We start from the raw sequence: 23,761 nt of genomic DNA, 5'->3' as shown, positions 1-23,761 counted from the left end.
GAGCTAATATTTATAACCTGCTTTGCAAACATTAAAAATTTCTATATAAGCACTAACTATAGTTAGTACACTTAGGTGGATTGACCCCGGATGGTAGTTTAGGCTCAAAAAGTCAAGAATAATGGTTCGATGACAACTTTGAGCTCCCCAGGGAGCTGTGCTTAGCCCTATATGGTTTAATATATTTGTCATGACATGGGTTATGCACTGATGGTATTCTCATTAAATTTATAGTTCATATAAAGGTAGGTACGATAGCAAGCTAGGTGGATGACAGTATCTAGAAAGAGCATGACAGGCTAGAATAATAGATGAAATCAAATAAGATGGGATTTAATGAAAACAAATGTAAAGAATCAAGTATAAAATAATTTTAAGAATTTATATTTAAGACAAGTATAAAAGTACAACTTTGAGAAAGTATGTCTAGACAGATATTCATTAGAAAACAAATCGGCTCTTTTAATGAATTGCTAGCTTGAGAAACAGTGAGTGTAAAAGAGAAAGTAAATGTAATCTCACACTACATTCAAAAGTCTAGTGTCCAGGAAGGTGGACATGATTGGTCCATTGAACTAACGAAGTCCTCAGCGGTGAATCTTCTGGACATTGCAGTTAGTTCTGACTACCACATTGTAGGAAAGGTATTGATTAACTGGAAAGTGGCAAGAAGGGGGCAAGATTCAAGCTCAGGTCTTCTTGATTCCAATACTTTACTCTCTATGCTATCTATGACTGAAAGATTATGCTCCTCTCAAATGACTGTAGCTAGAATTTCAGTATATATAAGTCTTGCCATTGTTCACTTGATGTCATGGTTTTATTCAATTATGGAGAACAATAATCAATCATTATAAGCTAAAGAAGGAATGATTTCCTAGGAGCTTGGAATCTGACTCTTTACATATAACCCTTCAGTTAAATTTATTCATTTATCTGAAACACAGTCTCCACCATTCCTTGGGGATTAGCTATCAGTCCCTTTTAAGTCTTCTGTGTACATAAATAAAATGTATAATAGTCTGATGTCTGGGAGATAAAGATTTAAGTCTTCACAGCTGTAGAAATTATACAAACCAAGATCCTGGTGTGCTCCTTCTATAGCAGAGGGTTCCTGAGCATAAGCCTGGTGCCTGACTGAAAGGGGTCTATATAATATGCATACTGGTACCTGAGAATTGGGCATGTGCATCTCACAAGAGCAATGAGACTTTACCTCAGGTCCTGGTGCTCATGGTAGGAAAAATTGCAAATGCATATATTCTGACCTGAATTTAAAGTTTGCTACGGTTAAATTTCTTAGAGCAGTCAAAAGAAAGCACATCCTTCTGAGGACTATCCTTGGAGAGCTTGGTTCTTTTTAAACCCATAGCATGACAACTCAAGTCCTCTTCTTGCCCTACCTTCCCTATTATATCCTTCAAATTCACTGACTATTAACTATTCAGCATGCTGTTTTATAACCAAGAGTGCAGAGGGGAAGGGCATAAGTTCAAAAATCTAGAGTTGGGAGGAACTTCAGAAGTCTTCTCTTCCAACTGCCTTATTTTACAGATGTGAAAATTGAAGCTCAGAGAAATAATTAACTTCCTCAAGGTTACATAGATGGTAATAATCAAAATGGGATTTGAATTCATTCTCTCTGACTTCAGAATCAGGTCCCTTTCCATTGCCCCATCTTGGAGGTAAAGTCTTCTTTCAAAGATAGCCTAATTGGGAGGTGAGGTGGTAGTGTTAGTGGTGATGAGAAAAGAAATATTTATTAAGCAGACACTGAATTAAGTATTTTTAAAATTTGATTTCATTCTATTCTCACAATAAGACCAGGAGGTAAATGGAATTATTATCTCCACCTAAGGAGGGAATTTATCTTATCATTTCTTACCTAGCCGCTCTCTTGGACTTCATGATCTCCAGAAACTCACAATTCTGCAAGGTGACATCAATTCTGAGACTCAGACCTTCATGGTAGACCCTGCCCCTAGGGCCCTTCTTTCCTTCTGACTGGAGAAGGTGGAGGATGGACATGGGGAGCTCCTCCCAAATGCTTTACTATTTGAGGAGTTAACCCATTCTAGCTACAGGATTCATCACACCCCTGCCCCCATTATCAATTGTGTTTCAATGAGTTTTACATCAGACTCCACTATATTGACTTTCTTTTGCCTTTCTTCGTATCCACAATATTTAAACCAGTATCTTGCATTTAGTAGAAACTTAATAAATGTTTATTAACTATTGACTGACTATCCCTGTTTTACAGTTGAGGAAATTGAGGCAGACAGTGGTTAAGTGACTTGCCCAGAGTCACTCAGCCAGTAAATGTCTAAGGCTGGATTTGAACTCTGATCTTCCTGATTCCACTGTACCTCCAGCTGCTTCATGTAAAGGAAAAATTGGACTCAGAAGTCAAGAAATTCGATTTTAGTCCCAGGTAGTTGAATGTCTATATAAAAGTCACCAACTCTCTGAGCTTATATTCTCATCTGTAAAACAGAGATAATAATAAAATATTCTTACAGGTAATTGGAAAGAAAGTGCTTTGAAAATCTTAAAGTCTCTGAGTCATTGAATATAGTAGATCGTATGATGGACTCAGTCAGGAAGACCTGGATTCAAATTCTGCCTCATATATTCAGTAGCCATTTTCTTTGAGTTTCACTTTTCTCATTTGCAAAATGGGTAGCACTTACCTCACAAGTCATAAGGGTCAAAGTAGATAATTTATCTAAGTCACTTTGCAAATTTTAAAGTATTTCATAAATATAATTCATCTTCATCATCATCATCTCTTTCCTCATATTAGTGATTATTCTCCTTGATCTAAAACTTTTCTTTTGCCTCTCAACTTCCAAGGACTGGGAGTCCTTCAGAGTTTGCTTTTTCTGGTCCAGTTTCTCAACATATATTAGGAAGTTTCCAGTACTCCCTACGCTAATATCTGTTTTATATCTTACCTCCCTAGAATCAGTATCTTTCTATTTTCTAAAAATGTTCATTAATCCATGAAATTGATTTTCCAAGGTAATTTGTGTACATTTTAATTAGAGATAAACCCTTCCCCTCCCCAATCATTGAGGAATCAACTGGTGAAATTTTCAGACGTGGTATTTATGAAGAAATGGGTCAGATTTTGTGGCACATTGCTTGGTATGTAATTTGAAACAGGTTGGACTTTGGTGACTGATAAGTTGATTACCACCTGTTCTACCTAAACAAAGAACTAACCTTGACAACAATGTCTTTAGACTTCCATAGAGCTTGAGAATGATTCTGAGTGAACCCCAAAATACGGTAAGTTCAGTAGGTCAACCAAAACTGCTGTGATCTCATTAAGTATACTTTAGAATAACGGTACTCATGGTACATAACCATGGTCCAGACTATAGAAACCAGTGAAATAATGCAAATTCATGAGGATAGACTCAGCTCAAAGATAAATTATGTCTTATGCTCATAAGCTGAGGACTAGCTCCCTTCCTAACCACCTGAGATAAATGGATAGTTAATTATTGTTTCCAGTTTGTCTCAGTGATTACTGTCAGTCATTTCCCATGATGAAATTTCCAGGCTGAATGTAGCCAACTAAGGTTAGTTTCCTTTAGCTTCCCACTATTCTGTAGTGCTCTTCCTAGAAATCTTTGTCTGTTGAGAATGAAATGCTTTCCTAATACTGAGTGATCTAACTCAAAGTGTATGAAAAACATTATTCAGATAACTGAATAGCTTCACAGCTTTCATCTTCTCCCTCCACTCCATTCTGTTGTAGGTAATAATGCATTCTAATCAGCTGACCAAGCTTCCAGAACCTACCTTTTAAGATTCCATTCCAGAAAATGAAACCTCTTCTTAATTAGGAATATGAATTATTGACACTATGAATCTTAGTCTCCATTTTTACAGTAAGGTAGTACCTATATATTTTACCATGCCAAATCTTAGACCAAAAGAGCAGGTTGGTAGGCCGCTTAACACTGGGTTTCCTTACTTATGAGTTGTCATAGGTGGGATCTGTACAGAATGAACATCAACTGCAAAACCTTACAAGCTATTTCTACCTTCAGTGGAGAGCACAACTTTTTAAACCATCTCTTCCCTACTTACCTTGTCAGATCCATAGTTTCCCAGGCAACAGGTAAAGTCATCAAAGCCCCAGCTGAAGGTCTTGCTCCAGAGATGTGGTATCAGCACCTTGTTTTTCTCCACAGCTAAAACATATTTCTCAGTAGGAACAATATGGCCAATGGCTCCTTTGGGAGATTCTGATCCCAGGGGGAAAATGTACATATCTATCTCACAGTTAGTAGGCTGACATTTAGCTTTATGAAAAACAATGTAATCAATCAGACATTAAGAAGAACATAAAGTTAGATCTGGAAGATAGCTTAGTGATAGAATTCAACACCTTCATTTACAAATGGGGAAACTGAGCACCAAAATGGAATAGTGTCTTCCCCAAGGTCACACACAGAGAGTGATTTTTTATCCATATTTTCTGATTCCAAATCAAATTTTATTTTTACCACCTCTCATCATCTCCCACCCTGTAACAATTTAGATTATACAATGCACATTTAAAATTACCATATAAAGAAATAGTATTGAAAAAGAATGTTTCTCTTGGTAGGTATTTACACTCTAAACTGTGATGATAATAATAATAATAATAATAACAACAATAATAATAATAATAAAATTCTTGCTCTCCAATGCCAAAGCTACTCTTTTATAGAAAGTTCCATTTACAGTGCAGCCTCTCTGCTTTGAATCTAGTGATCATCCAAAGGTTATAAATCAAAGAGAGACTCTTAAGTAACAACATTGGGATTATAACTCAGTTTAGGAGCTTAACTCAAGCACAGTTACCTTTTCAAGACAAAGAAGAATCATTTATGACACCAACAATCAAAGAAAACTGTGCTATTTAAATATTGTATACTGATCTAGGGTCTCTAGCTGAAAGCACTTAAGTGATCAGCCTTCTGTGAGCTGTTTGTGTCTCCTAAGTACATCAGGTAGCATCAGAAAGAAGGAAAAAAATTCTAGAATAAATTAACATAGCACCATATGCTATAATTCCTGCCAACGAAGTGAGCTACAATTCAATTACTATAGTCATTAGGGATGGCTACAACTTTGCTGGTGGCTATTTTGGGAGACCACTGGCAAGAAGACAACCTCCAAAGGATATTTTGTTAGAGATAACTAATATATATCAAGTTGGAGTTGAGTGTTAGAAGAGGAATTGTTATTATCATTACCTCAGGGATCCATCCATGTTTTTATCAGTGTGGGTATGTCCTTCACTGATGCAATGCACTGCCTATCCATGTCATAAATATAGTCTTTTTGGGTTACTATGACTGAAGCGTCCTCATCACCTGGAAGTCATTATTTTGGTAATGAGCGTCTCCCAGTTTATTCAGGTTAGTTCTTAACCAATAAACCTAAAATCCACTCCTGAAGCATTTTCATTTTTTAAAGAGTCCTTTGGATCAGAATCTAGTCTTTATACAGTTTTTACCAAAATGCAGAGCCATGGAAAAATCCTGTACAAATGATATAAGAAAATTACACTATGCATGGGGTTACTGCTGCTCCCAAAATGGAGTCAATAAACTTAGCCAGTCCTCCACACAAATCCCCCACCATGCAGTGGCTTTAGGGAGCCAATAGTGTTTGTGCTGCAAGATAAGTAACCACCCTGCCTTGTCATGTAGACAATGAAGAAGGATATAAATATCTGTTAGAGAAGGCCACCTCAATGGATGGTGGAATTCTAGCTTGTTAGACTTGTGGATTTTCCTGTCTGCTTCAATCTATTAATAAAACATTTTTCAAAGGGCTATATAGCTATGTATGTGTGGCATTTGAGTACCTATGTGTGAACATGCATATGCATGTCTGTAGGAGAAGACAAACAATGCAAATTGCTTCCAGTAGTCAAGGATGGACTCAGAGTGGGGATTTGGGATGTTGCCAGGGCATGGGCTTTTCCCAAGATTCCCATTAAGATCGAAGAAATATATATCATAGAGGTTCAATACTTGAATTCTTGGTACATTCCCAAGGGCTTGAATTCAGAAGCCTACCAGCTAATGCAAATTCATGGGGTTGGAATAGGTCCAATGACACATTACACCTTGGGTAGGCTTGAAAATAGAGGTCCAGCTCCCCCACAGTAAAATAACAAAGGAGAAATAGCCTGTAAAAAACAAACAAAAAACAAACAAAAAATCCTCAAGAGTACCTTTGACTGTAACAAGGGAGGGCTTTAGATTCTGTAAAGTACAGAAAAATGGTGGTGGACAACCAGTTGGACCAGTTGAAAGAGATACTTCTTTTCCTGATGGTTTTCCCTGGGCATTCCTGGCTGGGTGTGGTTTGGTAAAGAGCTAGAATGTGAAACAAACAAAGACACAAAATCCACAAAAGATAATTCAACAAAAGATATATGGAAAGGAATTTCAGAACAATAAATGAATAATTTTTCTGTGTGTGTGTGTGTTTGGGAGGGGTTCCCATCATCCTGGGACAGAAGTTATTATGGTATAGCAAAGAAAAAATAATTAGGAGTGGGAATATTTAAACTTAATTTCCTCTTGTTTGAAATGGAAGTGGTAGAAAGGTGGTAGATGGTAGAAAATAGGTCATATGAACATAATTTTTTTTGTTCACAATAGGCATTTAATCCTTTTTTTGTGGATTGGAGTTGAACACTGATGCAGTTTTCCTATGAAATGCAGGTCTATCTGGGATTTGATTAGTACATAGTAGGTCTTTATTTGAGTTGAAAAGTAGAAAAAGTCTGTATCTCTTCTTAGAAATGTAGTTTTAAAGAAACCCTGATGTTCCTGGAAGCTTGCACAATGGTGGTCTCAAATACCTAAGATTCTAAGAGTCATAAGCAGTATTAGAGATCATCTATTTCAATTTTACCTATTATAGGAATCCAGTCTGTAGTGTCTTTGATAAGTGTTCATTCTGCCTCTGCTTGGATATTTCCAGTTATAAGGAGCTCACTATCTATTGAGACAGCATTCCATTTTTAAATAGCTCCAGTAGTTAGGAAACAGTTCCTTATATGAAATTGATCATCTACCTCACTTATATTTCTGCCATAGGTCCTAATTCTTTTTGAATCAAGCAGAGAAAATCTATATTAGATGTAACAAGAGGAATAGCAATCCTACTTGGGAGGGATGGGGCAAGAACAATGCAAGACAAATTTCATTTTGTTTGTCTTCTCAACTAGGAAAAATTCAGTCCTAGAAGGATAGAACAAAAACAATAAAAAAGGAATTCTTCCTCCAACAAATGTGAGGATGCTTGAGATCAAGTTGTCACACCTGTACCAAACACCAGGTGGGGTTTTTTGTTGTTTTTTGGGGGTTTTTTTTAGGTTTTTGCAAGGCAAATGGGGTTAAGTGGCTTGCCCAAGGCTACACAGCTAGGTAATTATTAAGTGTCTGAGACTGGATTTGAACCCAGGTACTCCTGACTCCAAGGTTGGTGCTCTATCCACTGCGCCACCTAGACGCCCCTCCCTAGGTGTTTTAAGAACTGGCAGGTCTGATTGATTAGTGAGCCATCATCGGCAATCTCTGAAAAATCATGAAGACTAGAAAAAGTGTAATAGGAAAGGACTTGAAAGATGTGATCCATATTTTTAAAAAAGACTTAAGGAAGGAAATTCTTTAATCTATTACTAGCTGGTTAACATAATTGCATTTTTTGGGAATGTGTGTATTCTAACTATATTATTAAAGAGGTTTGTGAGCACTTGGAAAGAAAGGATGATCAAGAGAAGTCAGTATGGGTTCATCAATGTCAGCAGGTTATATTTTTTAAGATGATTAGATTTACCATGTTGATATATCAATGGAATGCTAAAATTTAGCATATATATATGAATTTTACTAAAGAGTTGACAAAGCCTCATAATAGCCTTGTGGATAAAATAATTTGTGTGAGCTTGGTATTGGCATAATTCAATAGATTTGAAACTGGGTTGAATGTGAAACCTTAAAAGGATAGTGGTGAATCAATGTTAAAAAGGAGGGAGGTTTCTGTAGTTCAGGAGAGAGATTATCATTGAATATATAGTTCAGAGAATTACCTGCATAGAGAAGATGATTAAAATGATTGGAACTGATGAGATCAAAAAGTAAGATAGTATAGAGGGAGATGAGGATGAAGGCCAAGGATGGATCCTTGGAGGGGATTTCTACTTTTCTGGGTTCAAAAAATCAACTCCAAAAGTACAGGATGTATTAGACATGGCTAGTCCTCATTTGTATAAGAAATGCAGAGGGCGTTTAGTGGACTGCAAGATCATTCTGAGTCAGCCATATGATAGGACAGTCTGTTAGGCAACAATAATAATGACAATGCAATGTAAGACAAATGATGTGTGTCCTACTGCATTCTGCTCCGGACAGGACAGAAGTCTAGGCAGGTTAGGGCAAGCAGGATGTTGAAGGGATATGAAACCATGATGTGTTAGGATTGGTTGAGGAACAGGACATATTTTGCCTGGAGAAGAGGCCATAAGGCTATTTTATTGGGGTTTTTCTTCAATCCCAGATATAGCGAGCAGCCACCCAAAAGGAAAAGTTCGTTGGGAAACAGGAAACTCCCTTTCTCAAGAAGACTTTGCAAAGAAATTCATTTTTAGTTGATATTTTATTTTATTTTTCCATGTATATGTTATGAAAATGTTTCCACATTCATCCACATGCATATGTATATTTTAAAGTGACACAATTTCCTTCCACCTTCCCCTCAGCAGTAAACAGTCAGTTAAAACATGTTTAACATGTTTATAGATATGAGGAATTAGGATTAAGGGATAGAAAGAGGAGATAGGAAAGAAACATATAAGAGGAATTTTTAAAAAAATAAATGTGGTTTTCATTCAGATTCTGTAGGGGTTTTTTGATTTGTTTTGTTTTCTGGGGATAGCATTGTTCATAGCTGGCCTCCTAGGGTTGTCCTAGCTCTCTGAACTGCTGAGAGGAGCTGCATCCATCAAAGTTGATCAAGTCACAATGTTGTTGTAAATGCGTACTACTTCTCTTGGTTCTTTGCTGAGAATTTCGAGGACTGCCTGCTGGGGTCACCATAGAAAGGATTCTGCCTCAGACAGAAATGAGCTAGTTCTCTCTGCTCCTGTGCTTCTTTTTCCCTTTACAGAATGTGAGTTCTTCAAATGTTTGACAATAGTAAAAATGATGAGGCCTCTTATGTATTGCCTTCTTCCAGTGAAACATTCTCAATTTAAAAGGGTTTTGTTACTTTTCCTTGTCTATAATGATTTCAAATTCCATTTCCATTTTGATCTGCTCTGATTTATAAATCTCCCTCTTGAATGTGGTACTAAGACCTCAAAAAGTCATGTAGTTTAAGATAGCTTCATTGATTGATTGATTCATCTTTTTTATCATTTATTTATTCATTGTGGCAGCTTTATTTGGTATTCAAGTAAAAACCTTTACTACAGGTCTCCCCAGTTCAAGTGAAAAAATTCTTTAAGGGTTTTATCTGACTGACAATTCAATATAAATTTAGTACCAGAAGAATCCACAAATACTGAGAAGAGATTTATTTCACTGGTGGGATCAACATGTGATCTTGCTTTTCCTGCTTAGAATCAAACATCTTTCTTCATTTGTCTGTCAATTCTGTTCTCTGCACTCCCTCCTTCTCCATGGAAGAATTGTATGTAATCTGAGATCATATATAATGTTTTAATAGTATTTATTCAAATGAGCCAAAGTCCAGATGGGAGGAAAGTCATCAATGACCTTTGATAGTCTTCTCATACTTGTTGGTCTTTGACCTGCTGATTAATTGCCTTCAGTGCCAAATCTTGCTGAAAAGGCTAAGGAAGTCTAAAAGGAAGACCACCCAATTTGAATGATGTCATTCTGAGTTCAAACATTGTCTTCCAGAGAAAAGCAGTGTCAGAGGTAAGAAAGGCTCAATATTTCTTTCCCAGGGCATCATGCAGCTTTGTCTTATTTTTCCTTTCCTTATCTTGTTCCCAGTTAACAATTTAAACTACTCATTATTCTCAACTGCTTAATTCTCTTCCACTTGTATTTTCACAGCTTTGTTTTCAGAATTCTCAGTGTTGGACTGTTCCTAATATCCCACCTTTTCACTTCTTCTATGCTAGAAAAAGTCATATAATTATGCTGACTGGATTCAATACAAATTTTATGTTTCTCAACTGGGTCCCCATTGCAGCAAAAGCAATCTTTTTGTTCCTCTTTAATTGAAATTCTATCACATTCCCCACATCAGCTTTTCCAAACTTTTCAAGTCATCCATAGAATGCCAACTGATCCTTTTGTTTCCTTCAGTAGAAGACCTCATGTCATACTTTACTGAGAAAATTGAGGTCATTGAATATGAACTTCTTCCTATTGCCCATTCTAAATCTCAAAAAACTTTGTCATCATCACCTTTCCTTTCTTTTTTGTTTTTGTCCCCAAGATAAACCTTTTCCTCCTTAAGACCAATCTTATAGTTCTTCCCTTGATCTTATTCCCTCTTCCCCCCTCTCCATAATCATTCTCTTCTTTTTAATTTTTATTCTTTCCCTATCTACTGGAACCTTCTACACACATGCCTATCCTCAAACTAATCTTTCATTTGACTCTTTAAACTGTTGCTCTATATAATTCTTCTTTTTCACCCTTATAGAAATAGCAGCTTTTAACCCATTGCCTCTATTTTCTTTCATATTACTCCCTTTTCAACTGACTCAACTGAACTCTCTCTCTCTCTCTCTCTCTCTCTCTCTCTCTCTCTCTCTCTCTCTCTCTCTCTCTCTCTCTCTCTCTCTCTCTCCCATTCCCCCATTGTTTAATCCAATCTTGGTCCCCATCCCACTTGCCCTCTTTCTGTAGCATTAGACACTGTCTATTAACTCCTACTCATAGATGCTATCTGTTCTAGGTTTTTGGGACACTGTTCTTTCCTACTTCTCTTCCTTACTTTGATGAACCTTGGCATTCTAAAAGGCAAAATAAAGATGATCACTTTTGCTGAATTATCAGTCTCATTACCTATGCATAGATATGTCAGGAATATCTAAGTCTCCACCATGGATTCCTTTTAATAATGATGGTAATAACAATAATAATTAACTTTTATATAGTGCTTACTAAGTGCCAGGCACTTCATTAAGTATTTTACAAATATTATCTCATTTGGTTCTCATAACAATATAGGGAGTAGCTGGTCTTATTATGCCCATTTTACAGATGAAAACAAGGCAAAACATAATCTATATGAGAAGGGAAAGGACAGTGGCAGGCAGAGAATTTGGAACTCAAAGTTTAAAACAACAATTGTTAAAAATTGTTATTAAATGTAATTGGGAAAATACATCATAAAAGAAACTAAGGCAAACAGAAGTTAAATGTCTTGCTCAGGATCACGCAGCTAAAAAGCATCTCAGTCTGGATATGAATTCAGTTCTTCTTGACTCCAGGTCCAGCACTCTAACTATTGTGCTACCTCTGTCTTTCTTGATGATTCCATCAGTTCCCATGGATTCAATTTTCATCTCTTTAATCCTCAATCCTGAGCTCCAGAAAAAAAAAGCTCCAGAAATGTCCAAATGGACATTTCAAACTGGATATTGCCTTGTCATCTTTCCTCAAATGAAACAAACCAACTCTTCCTTCTAATGTACTTCACTATTTCTATTGGCAGCACCACCATCCAGGCATCCAAGTTTACAGTTCAGGAATTATTTTTACCTCTTCTCTGTTCTTCATCTCAACAACATATGTGTGTATGTCTATATAGTTGTAAATATCCTCCCTTCTCTCCACTCATAGGATCACTTCTCTTAACATGCCTTGTCTAGATTGCTGCAACAGCTCCCTAATTGACGCACTCATATCTGTAATCTACTATCTAATCTTCACAGATGACAACATGATATTTCTAAAATACCAGTCTAATTTGTGTCTCTCGCCTATAGGAAAATTTTTGCATTTAAAATTTTAAATACTTTCCAATCTGGTACCATCCTATTTGTTGGGACCCACTGTTCATTATTCTTCCTTATTATGTTCCGATCAAAGAGAGCAACTTGGTGATACTGATCTGTGGCATTCCACTCTCATCTCAAGGTGACTGTTTAGAAAACTCCCCATGCCTGGGACATTCTACCTCTTTACCTTACAATTCATAGCATCTCTTCAATTTCAACTCAAGTGCTACTGCTTATGTGAGATTTATCCATATTATCCCATTTGCTAGTGACTCTAAATTATCTATTTTCACTTTTTCATATATATATATGTATATATTTTATATGTATACATATTCTATTTATTTATCTCTGTATTTGTTATTTTCCCTAAATTGAATGTAAGATGCTTGAGGGCAGGTACTATTTCATTTTTCTCTTTGTTTTTCCAGTGCTTACCACAAGGTCTAGCCCATAAAAGGTTCTTGGTTGTTTGATATCAATACTGAATGAATTAATGAATGAATTAATAGAAACACATATTCAAACCCTTTCCAGTGGTATGGGCTACCAGATCTTGGCTTCTTCTGGCATAGTTTTTGAAAATGTAGTGTCATATCCATGTTACAACCTTAGATTAAATTATGGCACCATGGACGTAGATTAGCCTTCATCTTCCATAGCCAATCAATTACCAAGTCTTGTTGATTCTACCTCCACATCACTCTGGCATTGATCTTTTTTTTACCCACTGCCCTAGGGAAGGATGCTAATGGAAGTCAACCAGTACAAAATGACAAGTCTTCAATATAGCTCAGGTCCCAATCAACAGAAATAGTAATGTTACTACTAAATAAAATTACCTTTAAAGAACTTATTTTTTTAACTCAGAGTAGAACTAACATTTCTTATGAATCCTTATGAATGTTTTAAAAATCATCAAGATACCAACTTTTGTTCAGCACACGAAATCTGATTTTTATTGGCCCAAGCCCTTATTTCTTAGTATTGCTTATATTATTCCAAATTATTTCCACTTGATTCTACAGCTCCTCAAATGCATAACAGACTAAGAGATCACACAAGTTTCTCCATTAAACTTCTACTCAAAATGATTACAAGAAGCATTTATCAATAGAACGCATGCAATTTATCTCTGGGTTTATCTTTCAGACTCATAAGAATTACCTAATTTCCTTTATATTCCAGAGATTTATGGATAATTGTATTCCAAGAAAACATTTTTGAGATGGATTTATGTCTAGGATATGGAAGTAGGACTGAATTGAATATTTATCTGTGTTATACACAGATAGAAATGGAGTCACCCAGAATACCTGAAACTTTATCAGAAGATTCAGAAGACAATATTGAAATATACTATCTTCTTTGTTTTTTGTTCCTCATATTTGTTGCCCCAGTGGTTAAAGGGCAAGATTGATATCAAGTAAAAGAAGATTCCAGATTCTAATGTCTTCTCTATTGCTCAGGTCAAAACATTATATTATCTAGTTTTCTTAACCTCTGAGAAAATATCATGCCAAGTCCTTGATACAAATGTAATAATTTAAGAAGACAGAATAAAATAATTACTATACCTGTTTAGGTATCTGCCCAAAGTTACTGACAAATCCCAGGATGGTACTCTTAATGAGGGGATCAGTGACTTTATGAAGGTCCATCTTGTCTCCATAGAAGTATGGGTGAAAGGTATTAACGGCCTCTACAGCAGCTGGTCCATGTTGCTTATATCCAAAAATCAAGTCTATCCAGTGATGCAGGTTGCAACTAACAAAGTCACTTTCCAATGCCTAAAATCAATATTTAGGATAATAATGAACAGAATGCAGATCTGGTTATTTACCCAGGATTCCCTGATGCATTTGTAAGATCCTGAGATCATTTATCTGGAAGTAGAAGAGACCTCAAGGGGCTACCTGCTCTAATTTCCCCAATTTTCAGATGGAATCTAGACAAATTAGGTAATTGGTCAGAAGGTTTGACTTAATTTCGAACATATCATATGTGGCATGGTTCAGTAGAAAGAGAACAGAATATATGAATTCAAATCCAACTCTGCCATCTATGACCTTGGAACAGTTAATTCATTAGAAAAGTCAATTCTGGTCTAACATTTCCTCATCTTAAAATGAACTTGATGACCCTGTGAAATCTCTGCTGGTTCTAATTCTATCATTCAATGATCCTACACATTGGAGAGTGTTTGCTTTGGGCACTCAATGATACTGATGAGGGATTGCATCTCTATCCAGGATGAGAGCCAAATAGGTTAACATATATTAATATGTTACCCATAAAATTTTCCAGTTTCTAATTTCTAACAAATGCCAGAATATGTGTGATTGTCCTCATCCCCCTTATATTTCCTCTATTTTATAAAATAGTCATTACAAAGTTAGGGTAAGAATGTACATACATAAGGGAAGTTTGGGCCTCTGACCTGAACTCAGGAGCCTTAGCAAAAACAAAATGGTAGTCTCAAGAAGAGATAAGGAGCATCCTAAAGGGAGATGATCCTAGGTTCGGGGGAGTAGTTAGGGGAGGCCTTCACCAGACATAACAGGTGACCTTCAAGCTGTAACTCATTTCTACATCCATTGTGGTAATGTAAGGTTGGACAACATGGGTTAGTCTCTATGTCATAAGATTCTTTAACTGAGCCCCTCAGAGGAATCTGAGGTGAGAAGTTTGGTATTTTTTTTGGTGTGTCCTTCAATTTTGCTCCATTTTCAGGAGTAAGAAAGACAAAGGGAACCTATCAGATGCTCATTTTTAAATCACACCTTACTTAGTAAACTTGCATTAGAGAAACTCACACATTTGCCTCCTTTTCTCTCAATTTACTCTATCAGACACAGTGTTGATAATTCACAGTGAAAATTCCTTGGCTTTTGGTTTTAAATTTTTTTGAAGATTAGTTTAGGGGATTGTAATCAGACTCAAATCTTTCCAAGCAAAGGGGTAACATTCAAGAAGTGACTGAGAAGGAGAGTAGTTGACATATTTACTTGCTGCATGACCTTTAGCAACTTACTTAACCTTTCTCAGATTTAGTTTCTTTATTGAAAATAATAATAGTATTTACTTCACAGAATCATTGAGAACATCAAATGACATATTTATTTGTGTCTTCTTTGTCTCTCCTTAGAATAAGCTTATTATAAGTAGGGATTATTTTATTCATTTTCTTTTAACCCCCAGTGCCTCCATAGAACTTAGTTATAATAACAGCCAGCATTTATATAGTACTTTAAGATTTTCAAAACAGTTTATATATGTAAACATGCCATTCAATCCTCACAACCCCATGAAGGAGGTGCAATGATTATTCTCAATTTATGTATGAAGAAAGTGTTTCTTGAGCTGAGGGCTTTTTGAGGTGGAGGTGCAGAGGAAATACATTCCAGAGAGGAGACTGAACTAAATCAAAGATTCAGAGATGGTAGATGGAGGGTTGTGTGTAGGGAACACAGAGAAGGCTAGAGTGTTTGCTCACAGTACTCAGGAGGCAGAAGAAGAAAGAACTCTTTAACAGAGTAGAGTAAGGTCTGGAGTAGGAAGAGAGACTGAAAGTGGGGAGACCATTTAGGAAGTCAGGCCAATAATCCAGGCAAGAAGTGATCCTTGAGGACCTGAATCATCATGGCAACTGTGTGACTCTGGATAGAAGTGGTTACAAGCAGAGATGTGGAGGCAAGAGTGGCGCCCTCTCCCATGGACACCTACTTACTCTGTAATGAACAAAAGACATATTAGGGATACCATTATATGACCAGGAAGTCAATACTGAGAATGATTCTGAGGTCCATTTTGGTTTCCTATGATTATGAATGGTCTTCTCATTCAAGTTTCACTGAGGGAAGGTAGGTGGCACAGTGGATAGAGCACTGGCCCTACAGTCAGGAGAACCTGAATTCAAATCTGGCCTCAGGTCCTTAATAATTGCCTGTGTGACCTTGGGTAAATCACTTAATCCCATTGCCTTAAATAATTTTTTTTTTAAAAAGTAAAGTTTCAACGAAGAAGAAAAAAGAAGAAACAAGTACTGTCTTTCCTGCAAATGCCCCAAAACACATATTGTTGTTTTAACAGGGGGTGGGGAGAGAGATTAATGCCAGTAGGCAACTCCCATAATTGAAACTTCCTCTAATGATACAGATCAATAAATGTAACTTATAACGCTAGATGGCTGCTTGCAATTCAGAGGAGGACTTGGCCAAGTATATAGAGAGTTAGTAGATGTCAAAGACAGAACTTAACCCAAGTTTTGTTGACTTCAAGCCCAGCTCTCTAATAATTCCATATTATTTGCTATCTCTGTGAATAAAAATATGTGTGTATATACATATATAAAGAGATATAAATTATTAGCATATTTTGTATATATATATTATATATATATATGTATATATGTATATATGTAAAAGAAATTCACAAAGTGAAGGCTGTTGTTGCTTGAATGATATCAAGGATGCAATGCTATGATGTGTATGTTACCTGGATTTCAGTGAGGGGTTGTTGTGCAAAGTCATCAACCTAACTCTCTCCTCCAAAGTCATCTGTGTCCAGGGGCCAGATATGGATCAAGAGGACTGGCCCTGGGTGTGGTAGGAGTCCTTGGTCTTTTTAAGCTGAGGTCTTTAACAGGTCTTAATTTGACTAATGCCACATCCATCCAGTGATTACTCATTAGGTGAGAAATGAGGCAAAGAATGGCCTCTTTAATTGAGATAAAAAAAATCAATCTGGGAGGGAAAGACCCTCAGGGTTTCTGGTCAAAACAGAAACAATTTACAAATGTCAGATATCTTGGATAGATTTCCAAGATGTCCTAAGACCCATGTCTTGACACATACATGAGAACATCTCTCATTGCTGATATTTAGTCTTATCTGCTATGGAAAAATGGCCCAATGAATGCAGTACTAAGGCACAAGAAGTTTCACCTTCCTGAGTTCAAATCTGGCCTCAGACACTTACTGTATGTACTTAGACAAGTCACTTAACCCTGTTTGCCTCAGTTTCCTCATCTGTAAAATGAGTTGGAGAAGGAAATGGCAAATCACTCCAGGATCTCTGCCAGAAAAACCCCAAATGTGTTTGCAAAGAGTAGAATATAATTGAAAACAGCTGAACAAGAACCATGGGCCATGGAACAACGGACATTTCCAACAGTGTGGAGGTGGGATTTTAACATGGTTAGTTAGTCCATCAGACAATATTAAATAATTAAATACTTATTGTGGGTCTTGAAACTGTCTCAACAAATGGGCAGAACAAAATTCTTTTAGAATTGATCATACTGTCATTTAATCCTATTCCGCAAATAATTATTATGGGCAAGGGGAGTCAGTACCTTAGCTTTCTTCATCTACAAGCCACCCACGTGTGGCAGGGTGGGCAACAGCATCATTTCTGTGATCCAGAACCCCCACCCCCCCACTACCTAGCCTCTCCAAGACCATGGGGCACAAGATGTGTTGATGGAAAGGGAGATTATAAAGAAATTATGGTACCATGTACAGGGAGAATGTTAATATAGTCTGGAAGAGATCTTTGAAGGCTATCTAGTCTTCTAGTTATTTTAAAGATCTGAAGAAACTGAGCCATAGGAAGGTTGGATCACAGGTCAAAGTTCATAAAAGCTATACCTTTTATGGCAGGCTCACTCCAAAGTCATAGCTATTCCCATTATATTTTGCTGCCTCCCTAGCACTTCCATGGGTCAATAAAGTGATGCCATTGGGAGTGATTTGACTACCTAGGGAGAAGGAGGAGGAGGTAAGAATGAGGAAACTAAAGATTAACTTTTATTCCACATTCTTTCTTGTGTTCACCCTGCCAAGAGATACAATGCCACCTATTTCAGACCTGAAACTAGTTGGCTTACAGGCATTGGGATAATGGTTTAACTCACAGGGCAGATTAGTAAAACCCAGCCCAGCTGGTCCGAGGCATCCTGTCCAAATCTGTAATTACTGTACAAGGTTAGACAAGCAGCAAATGTTCCATGTTGCTTGTTGGTTGTCGCTGATCCAGGAAGCAAAAGGCATTGGCCCTAGACCCAGTCTAATAAATGGACAGCTTAGTGTGTGACTTGATGTTTGAAAATGTCACGTAGAACCATGTACTGCAGACTTGGGCAATGGGGAGGCAGGGCTTTCCTGCTATAATTGCCTTCTGTTCTGAGAAGAGAGAACCACTTATGCCAACAGCAAGTGTTAGACCTTGCTACTTCAAGGTGTTTATAGCAACAGACTTATCCTAAGGTTACCCAGGGATCTGTCATCCTTAGAATCTGTCATTCCTAGAGAAGATGACTGGACTTCTTTTTTGGTTTCTAGTATTTTCCCTGGTACCCCTTTCTATGGCAGGCTCACCAGCAAAGGAACTGAACCTGAGGGGTTTGTTTCTAACCCTTCATCCTCTGTACTCTCATACAAAAATGCATTTTAAGACTGACTTGACATTTTCAGATTCTACCCTAATGATCTGTATTTGATCATTTAAAAAGTACCAGATCTCTTTCCCTTACTTGAGTGTTTAGGGTCAGGTCCTTCTCTCCATCTCTAGGGTATAAAAGAGTTTATAAGATGTATTATTATTCTTCAATCCATTTTGCTCAGAGACCTCTTGGAGCAGTTAGGTTGAAGCTTAGTTTTGATATAAAAATCCTGACTTCATGACTATATGGCTTGATTGCTAAATTAAACAATGAAGATGGAAGATAGGGGATGGAAAAATTGCTTTCAAATGGATACTCACCTGCCTGTGTAGGCTAATGAATTTCTGAGGGTCTCCTTCAGCCCATGGAGGAAGAAGGACATCACCTAATATTGTTCCATCCTGCATGCAGCCTGCCAAAGTTTAAAGGTAGGAGTAATTTAGTTAAAATAAAATCTGAATTAATTTAAGTATTAGGAATATCAAAATAATTTTGCTTTTCTCTAGTTTCATTCATTCATCAAACATCTAAGAGGTGTTCAATGAGAGGCAGGTTGGTGTAGTGGCTTGATAGTTGATTTTCAAGCCCAGAAAGATCTAACTTCAAGTCCCAATTCATCCACAAACTGCCTCTGATACCCTGGGAAAATTACATGGCTTCTCCATAAGGTAGGAAGTACTTCAAAGCTATATGTTGTAGAGAGAGTAATAACCTGCATTATTAAAGGATGTATCCTTCCCCCAGAGAGCTCCTTATATCAGTGAAATCTTCTCAATGCAGTGGTCAAATATGACTTCCAAGGACAAAAGATCAAGAACACTGCCCATCTCCTGACAAAGAGGTGAGGGAATAAACAGGTAGAATAAGACATGCATTTTTGGATATGGCCATTGTGCTTGACTGTGAATACTTTCACAAAGTTCTGTTTTTGATTTTTTTCTTTATGTGTACGGGAGTGGTAGGGGCAGGAGGGAAAGAAAACAAATGCTTGTTAATGTTTTAAATGTTTACTTAACTAGAGCTGTAGAAGATTGTTAGCCAGAGTCATTGCAATTAAACGTCTGTTGTATGGGCAATTGTGCAGTATAGTGGATAGAGTCTGAACTTAGAGTAAGGATGACCTGAGTTCAAAGTCTGTCTCAGACACTTACTGCTTATGTGACTCTGGTAAATCATTTAAATTCTGCCCACAGTGTTTTCCCCATCTGTAAAATGAGCAGTAATAATAACACTTATTTCCTAGTGTTGTTAGGAGGATCAAAAGAGACAAAAACTATAGGCACACACAATACACCCACACATATTCACAATATACACATTATACATACATAAATACACACATGTATAAATATACACATTTGTATGTATGTAATAAACATAGATGCACACACGTACACAGAACTTTAAAACAATAATAACTTCCATTAAAGTCCTCCTCTGATGACTCATTATGGTGGGAAGGCAACACTGAATTCTTGGAGGTCAAAGAATTGACACAGGTCTTAGAAAAGCTTCTTATAGATGACTATTAATAGGGTTTGTCATTAAGAAGGAAGGTAAGAGGATGACCTTAGCTACTTCTTTCTTCTGGTAACAAAATCATGCATTTTGAGAGATGTGGGATGAAGATTGAGGTTTAAACACTATTACTGAGGATATAAAATGGTTCCCAAAGAAAAGACAGGTCCAAAAGAGGACAAGGATGATGACATGGCAATGACAACTACTACTAATGAAAGCAATATAAATAATAGTTCAACCATATATGTGCTTTAAAGGTCTACAAAATGACATATTTGTATAAATGTATAATAAATACACATCCTCCCACAACCCTCTAAGATAGGTGCCGCCATTAATATCATTATCCCCATTTTACAGATAACTTCTGGTTGTTCATTCCTTTTAAAGTTACATTTTTTTGTCTGTTCTTTAAAGCTTCGAAAATGAGACTATATTAAAAATAAATTAAAGACATAATTATAACAGGAACAAATAAAGGCAGTCTTCAAAATACATAACTCCTTTCATCTCCCAGGATCCCAAAGCACTTTATAAGTGTGACAAGTTTATTAGTAATTTTCTACTGAGATTAAAATTGGTGGCTCTTCAATGGTTTCATGATAGCACAGCAGGATGAGTTGGGTAGAAAGCCAAGGAAAACAAAATGGATATTATACAGCATAGAATCCTGGACTTAGATTCCAGAAACCTGGCCTTAAAATTCACCTGTGTCTACATTTATTAAATGTGTAAGCACAAATACTTAACCTTGGACTCGCAGTTTCCCCATTTATAAAATGAAGGTAATATTTTCACTATAAATCTCCCAAGATAGTTTTAAATAATGCTTATTGTCAATCTTTAAGGAAGAGTGAGTTATTAGTTATTTTTCAATGAACCGTGGCACTGTGCCAAATACTAGAAACACAAAGACAGAAAATGAAACAGTCTTTGCCTTCTAAGAGATTACATTCTATTTTGAGGATATAATTTATATATAAATAGGCATGAATTGCATACTAGTAAAAGAAAATAATTTCATGAAGGAGAAAGCAATGACAATTGGGGACATCAGGGAGGCTTTTTGAAGGAGGTAGCACCTGAATGATGCTTTGGAGCAAGCTAGGAATTCTATGAGGTAGAGGTAATAGAGAAAAACTGTCCATATACGAGAAGAGAATGACAGTGAAAAGGCACAGGGACAAGAATGGAAGCTTTTACATGGGACAAGTTGATTGGCCAGTTTGAAGGGAAGCTTGAATGGTAAGAAAGAATCAATGACAGATTTACTGTGGAAGCCTTTGAATACCAGACAAAATGGTGAATCTCTTTTATGCTCTATCAGTCAACTCTTAAAGAAGACTATATCCTTAAGACTCTTAAGGCTTCTTAAAAGACACTCTCCTCTCTTCCTAACAGCCCTGTTGCTCAAATCTGATTTCTTAGACTTGAGGATAGTCTGAAGATATAAATCATGCAAAAAGTGAAATTTGCTCAACAAGCTATTTTTCTAATAAGGGAGACTAAAACTCTTGAAGGGAAATTAAAAATACTACTACCAAGATCAGGCTTCCCTTTTTTGTTCCTAATCTTCTCTGTTTAAACTTCCTTTTATTGATTCTCATTGAAAGGGCTGGAACAGTGAAGATAATACTTCAAATCTAACATCTACCAAGGTTAAGGGTAAGGGGGTGGTAACAGGGATAAGGTCACCTGGAAGACCTTGGCAAATCATTGACTCTCTTTGGACTTCATCTTGGTGAAGACCATAAAAAATACTTCTGGATAGTAATTTTTTTCTCTCTTTTGTACTGTACTTGGACCTTAGGCCTGCCTGCAAAATAAACCACTATGAAAGACCACTGTTTACTGTCTGACTATACAACCACATCATTGAATCAGTGATCAATCAGACATTTTCTATCAAAGACTGGGTTGGGTAGAGTTCATTGAGTCTTTTTAGCAGCACTGATTAAACATTCTGTGTGAAGGTGACATAGTTTGTGGTGGATCTGCTCTTTGGTCATTAGCAGAGATGTCCACTTTCTCATGCTGGAAGACTCCCACACAGGAATAAATGATCCAATGATTGATCCTAACTCCTGGTCCCTTCACTGAAGTTGCTTGAACTTTGGGAGTCATAACTGACCTCTGGAGCACGAAGGGCTGCTGTTGTACTGAGTAGCACTATGCTACTATTTATATGTCTTCTATCTCAGAAGGTACATGCTGTGCATGACAACTCATGGTGTTCTATACTCTTTTAAGCAGGGAAGTATATACAAAATGGTGGTGTCATAATGCTTCTGGGGGAGGAGAGAAGCTGGCATCAGAGCAAGTTGATGCTTTTAAAGATGATTCTTTCTCAGATGGAAAGTTATAGTAAAGGTTCCAAGAATTTACTCCTGAGGTTAAAAAAAGATGTGCAGGCAAAACAACTGAGAGAGCCCAACTGATGCTCCTTTTTCATCAAAGAACCATCAGCACAACTTGGAGCCCAAAGACATTCAAACCATTGATAAGTAGAGGGAAATGACTTTATATTTAAGCTGCCACCTATACTAGTTTAGTTCAAACCACAGCCTGCTTGTTTTTGGGAGGTGAGGGGAGGTTGATTTGCTATTCACTCATTGGGAGGGGACTTGAGAGTTAGTAAAAATTTCCATAGGTTAGTGCCGTAGAAAAAGGAGGATCCCACACTGTTCCCCACTGACTTCTGCCAACTCACCAAATTCAACATCATTGCAATTGGTTAAAAATTCAGGCAAGTAAAAGAATTCTGGGATCAGTTCCCTGACATCACTCATGTTCTCACTGGATGCTGACTCCCATGTATTTTTCACACTGTGGAACATCCTGTCAGCCACATCAAAGCTTCCACCCTACAAATAGGAAAAAAAAGAACAAAGAGTGGTTCATTTTGAATCTTAAGATGCTTTATGACAGTTGACTTTTATACCAACACCGTCTTAATACAGGATGCATTAATAAATGGTAATAATAGTTATTTTATTTTAAAAACAAACCAATTTGAAAATGTATATAGGAAGAAGAAAAATGACCCATGGTCATGAGTAATCTAGGTTTTTTGGAGGAGATCAGGTATAATGGAAAGAAGTCTTGGTTTGGAGTCAAGGATCTAGAATCAACTCTAGTCTTTGCTAAATCCAACCTGTGTGACCCTGGGCAAGGCCTTTTACCTTTTTTGATGCCTTAGTTTCCTTATTGAAAAATGAGGCAGTTTGTCTTATCGCTTAAATTTCCTTCCAGTCCTAAATATAGAATCCTATTATCCTCACTAAACAGATTGAACCATTTAAAATGCTATAAAAAATAGAGAATGAAGTCCCATTAATAATCTTTGGTGCAAAAAAATGGGCTTGTATCCAAAGTACAGGTTGAAATTTGCTTCTTGTAAAGCAGTCAATTCTCCAAATCCTTGGATCTCCCCATTCTAGGGTGTGGTTAATTAGAAGAAAGTTTAGTCTATCTGGATGAAAAAAGAAGTGGGTTAAAAATAGTAGTTTCAGACACCAATCAATGTAACCAAATCCTACTGTCTAATGAGATTTGAAAATATAGGGATGGGGGCGGCTAGGTGGCGCAGTGGATAGAGCACTGGACCTGGAATCAGGAGTACCTGAGTTTAAATCCGACCTCAGACACTTAATAATTACCTAGCTGTGTGGCCTTGGGCAAGCCACTTAACCCCATTGCCTTGCAAAAACCTAAAAAAAAATATAGCAATGACCAAACATACTCTTTAGGGTCCTTAGAGTCAGTGTGGTTTTGACCAAACC

General features: G+C 36.9%; 1 protein-coding gene across 3 annotated transcripts in view; it reads right to left on the bottom strand.

The window, feature by feature from the left end:
• The window catches only part of LOC141521024 (WD repeat- and FYVE domain-containing protein 4-like), a 238,790-nt gene that overhangs the window by 23,590 nt on the left and 191,439 nt on the right, over window positions 1–23,761 (bottom strand). For 2 of the 3 annotated variants that reach the window (XM_074233113.1, XM_074233115.1), the window contains 5 exons: window positions 22,690–22,843; window positions 18,779–18,870; window positions 13,591–13,803; window positions 6,251–6,395; window positions 4,105–4,289 (listed from right to left, as the gene is read on the bottom strand). In XM_074233113.1, the coding sequence (XP_074089214.1) occupies window positions 4,105–4,289; window positions 6,251–6,395; window positions 13,591–13,803; window positions 18,779–18,870; window positions 22,690–22,843 (789 nt within the window). The remainder of the gene's footprint in view (window positions 1–4,104; window positions 4,290–6,250; window positions 6,396–13,590; window positions 13,804–18,778; window positions 18,871–22,689; window positions 22,844–23,761) is intronic. The other variant, XM_074233114.1, reaches the window with a different exon arrangement.

This window comes from Macrotis lagotis, chromosome 4 (genome assembly GCF_037893015.1).
Source record: "Macrotis lagotis isolate mMagLag1 chromosome 4, bilby.v1.9.chrom.fasta, whole genome shotgun sequence".
In the NCBI taxonomy this organism is placed as follows: Eukaryota; Metazoa; Chordata; class Mammalia; order Peramelemorphia; family Peramelidae; genus Macrotis; species Macrotis lagotis.
This window is presented reverse-complemented; position numbering and strand designations above follow the sequence as displayed.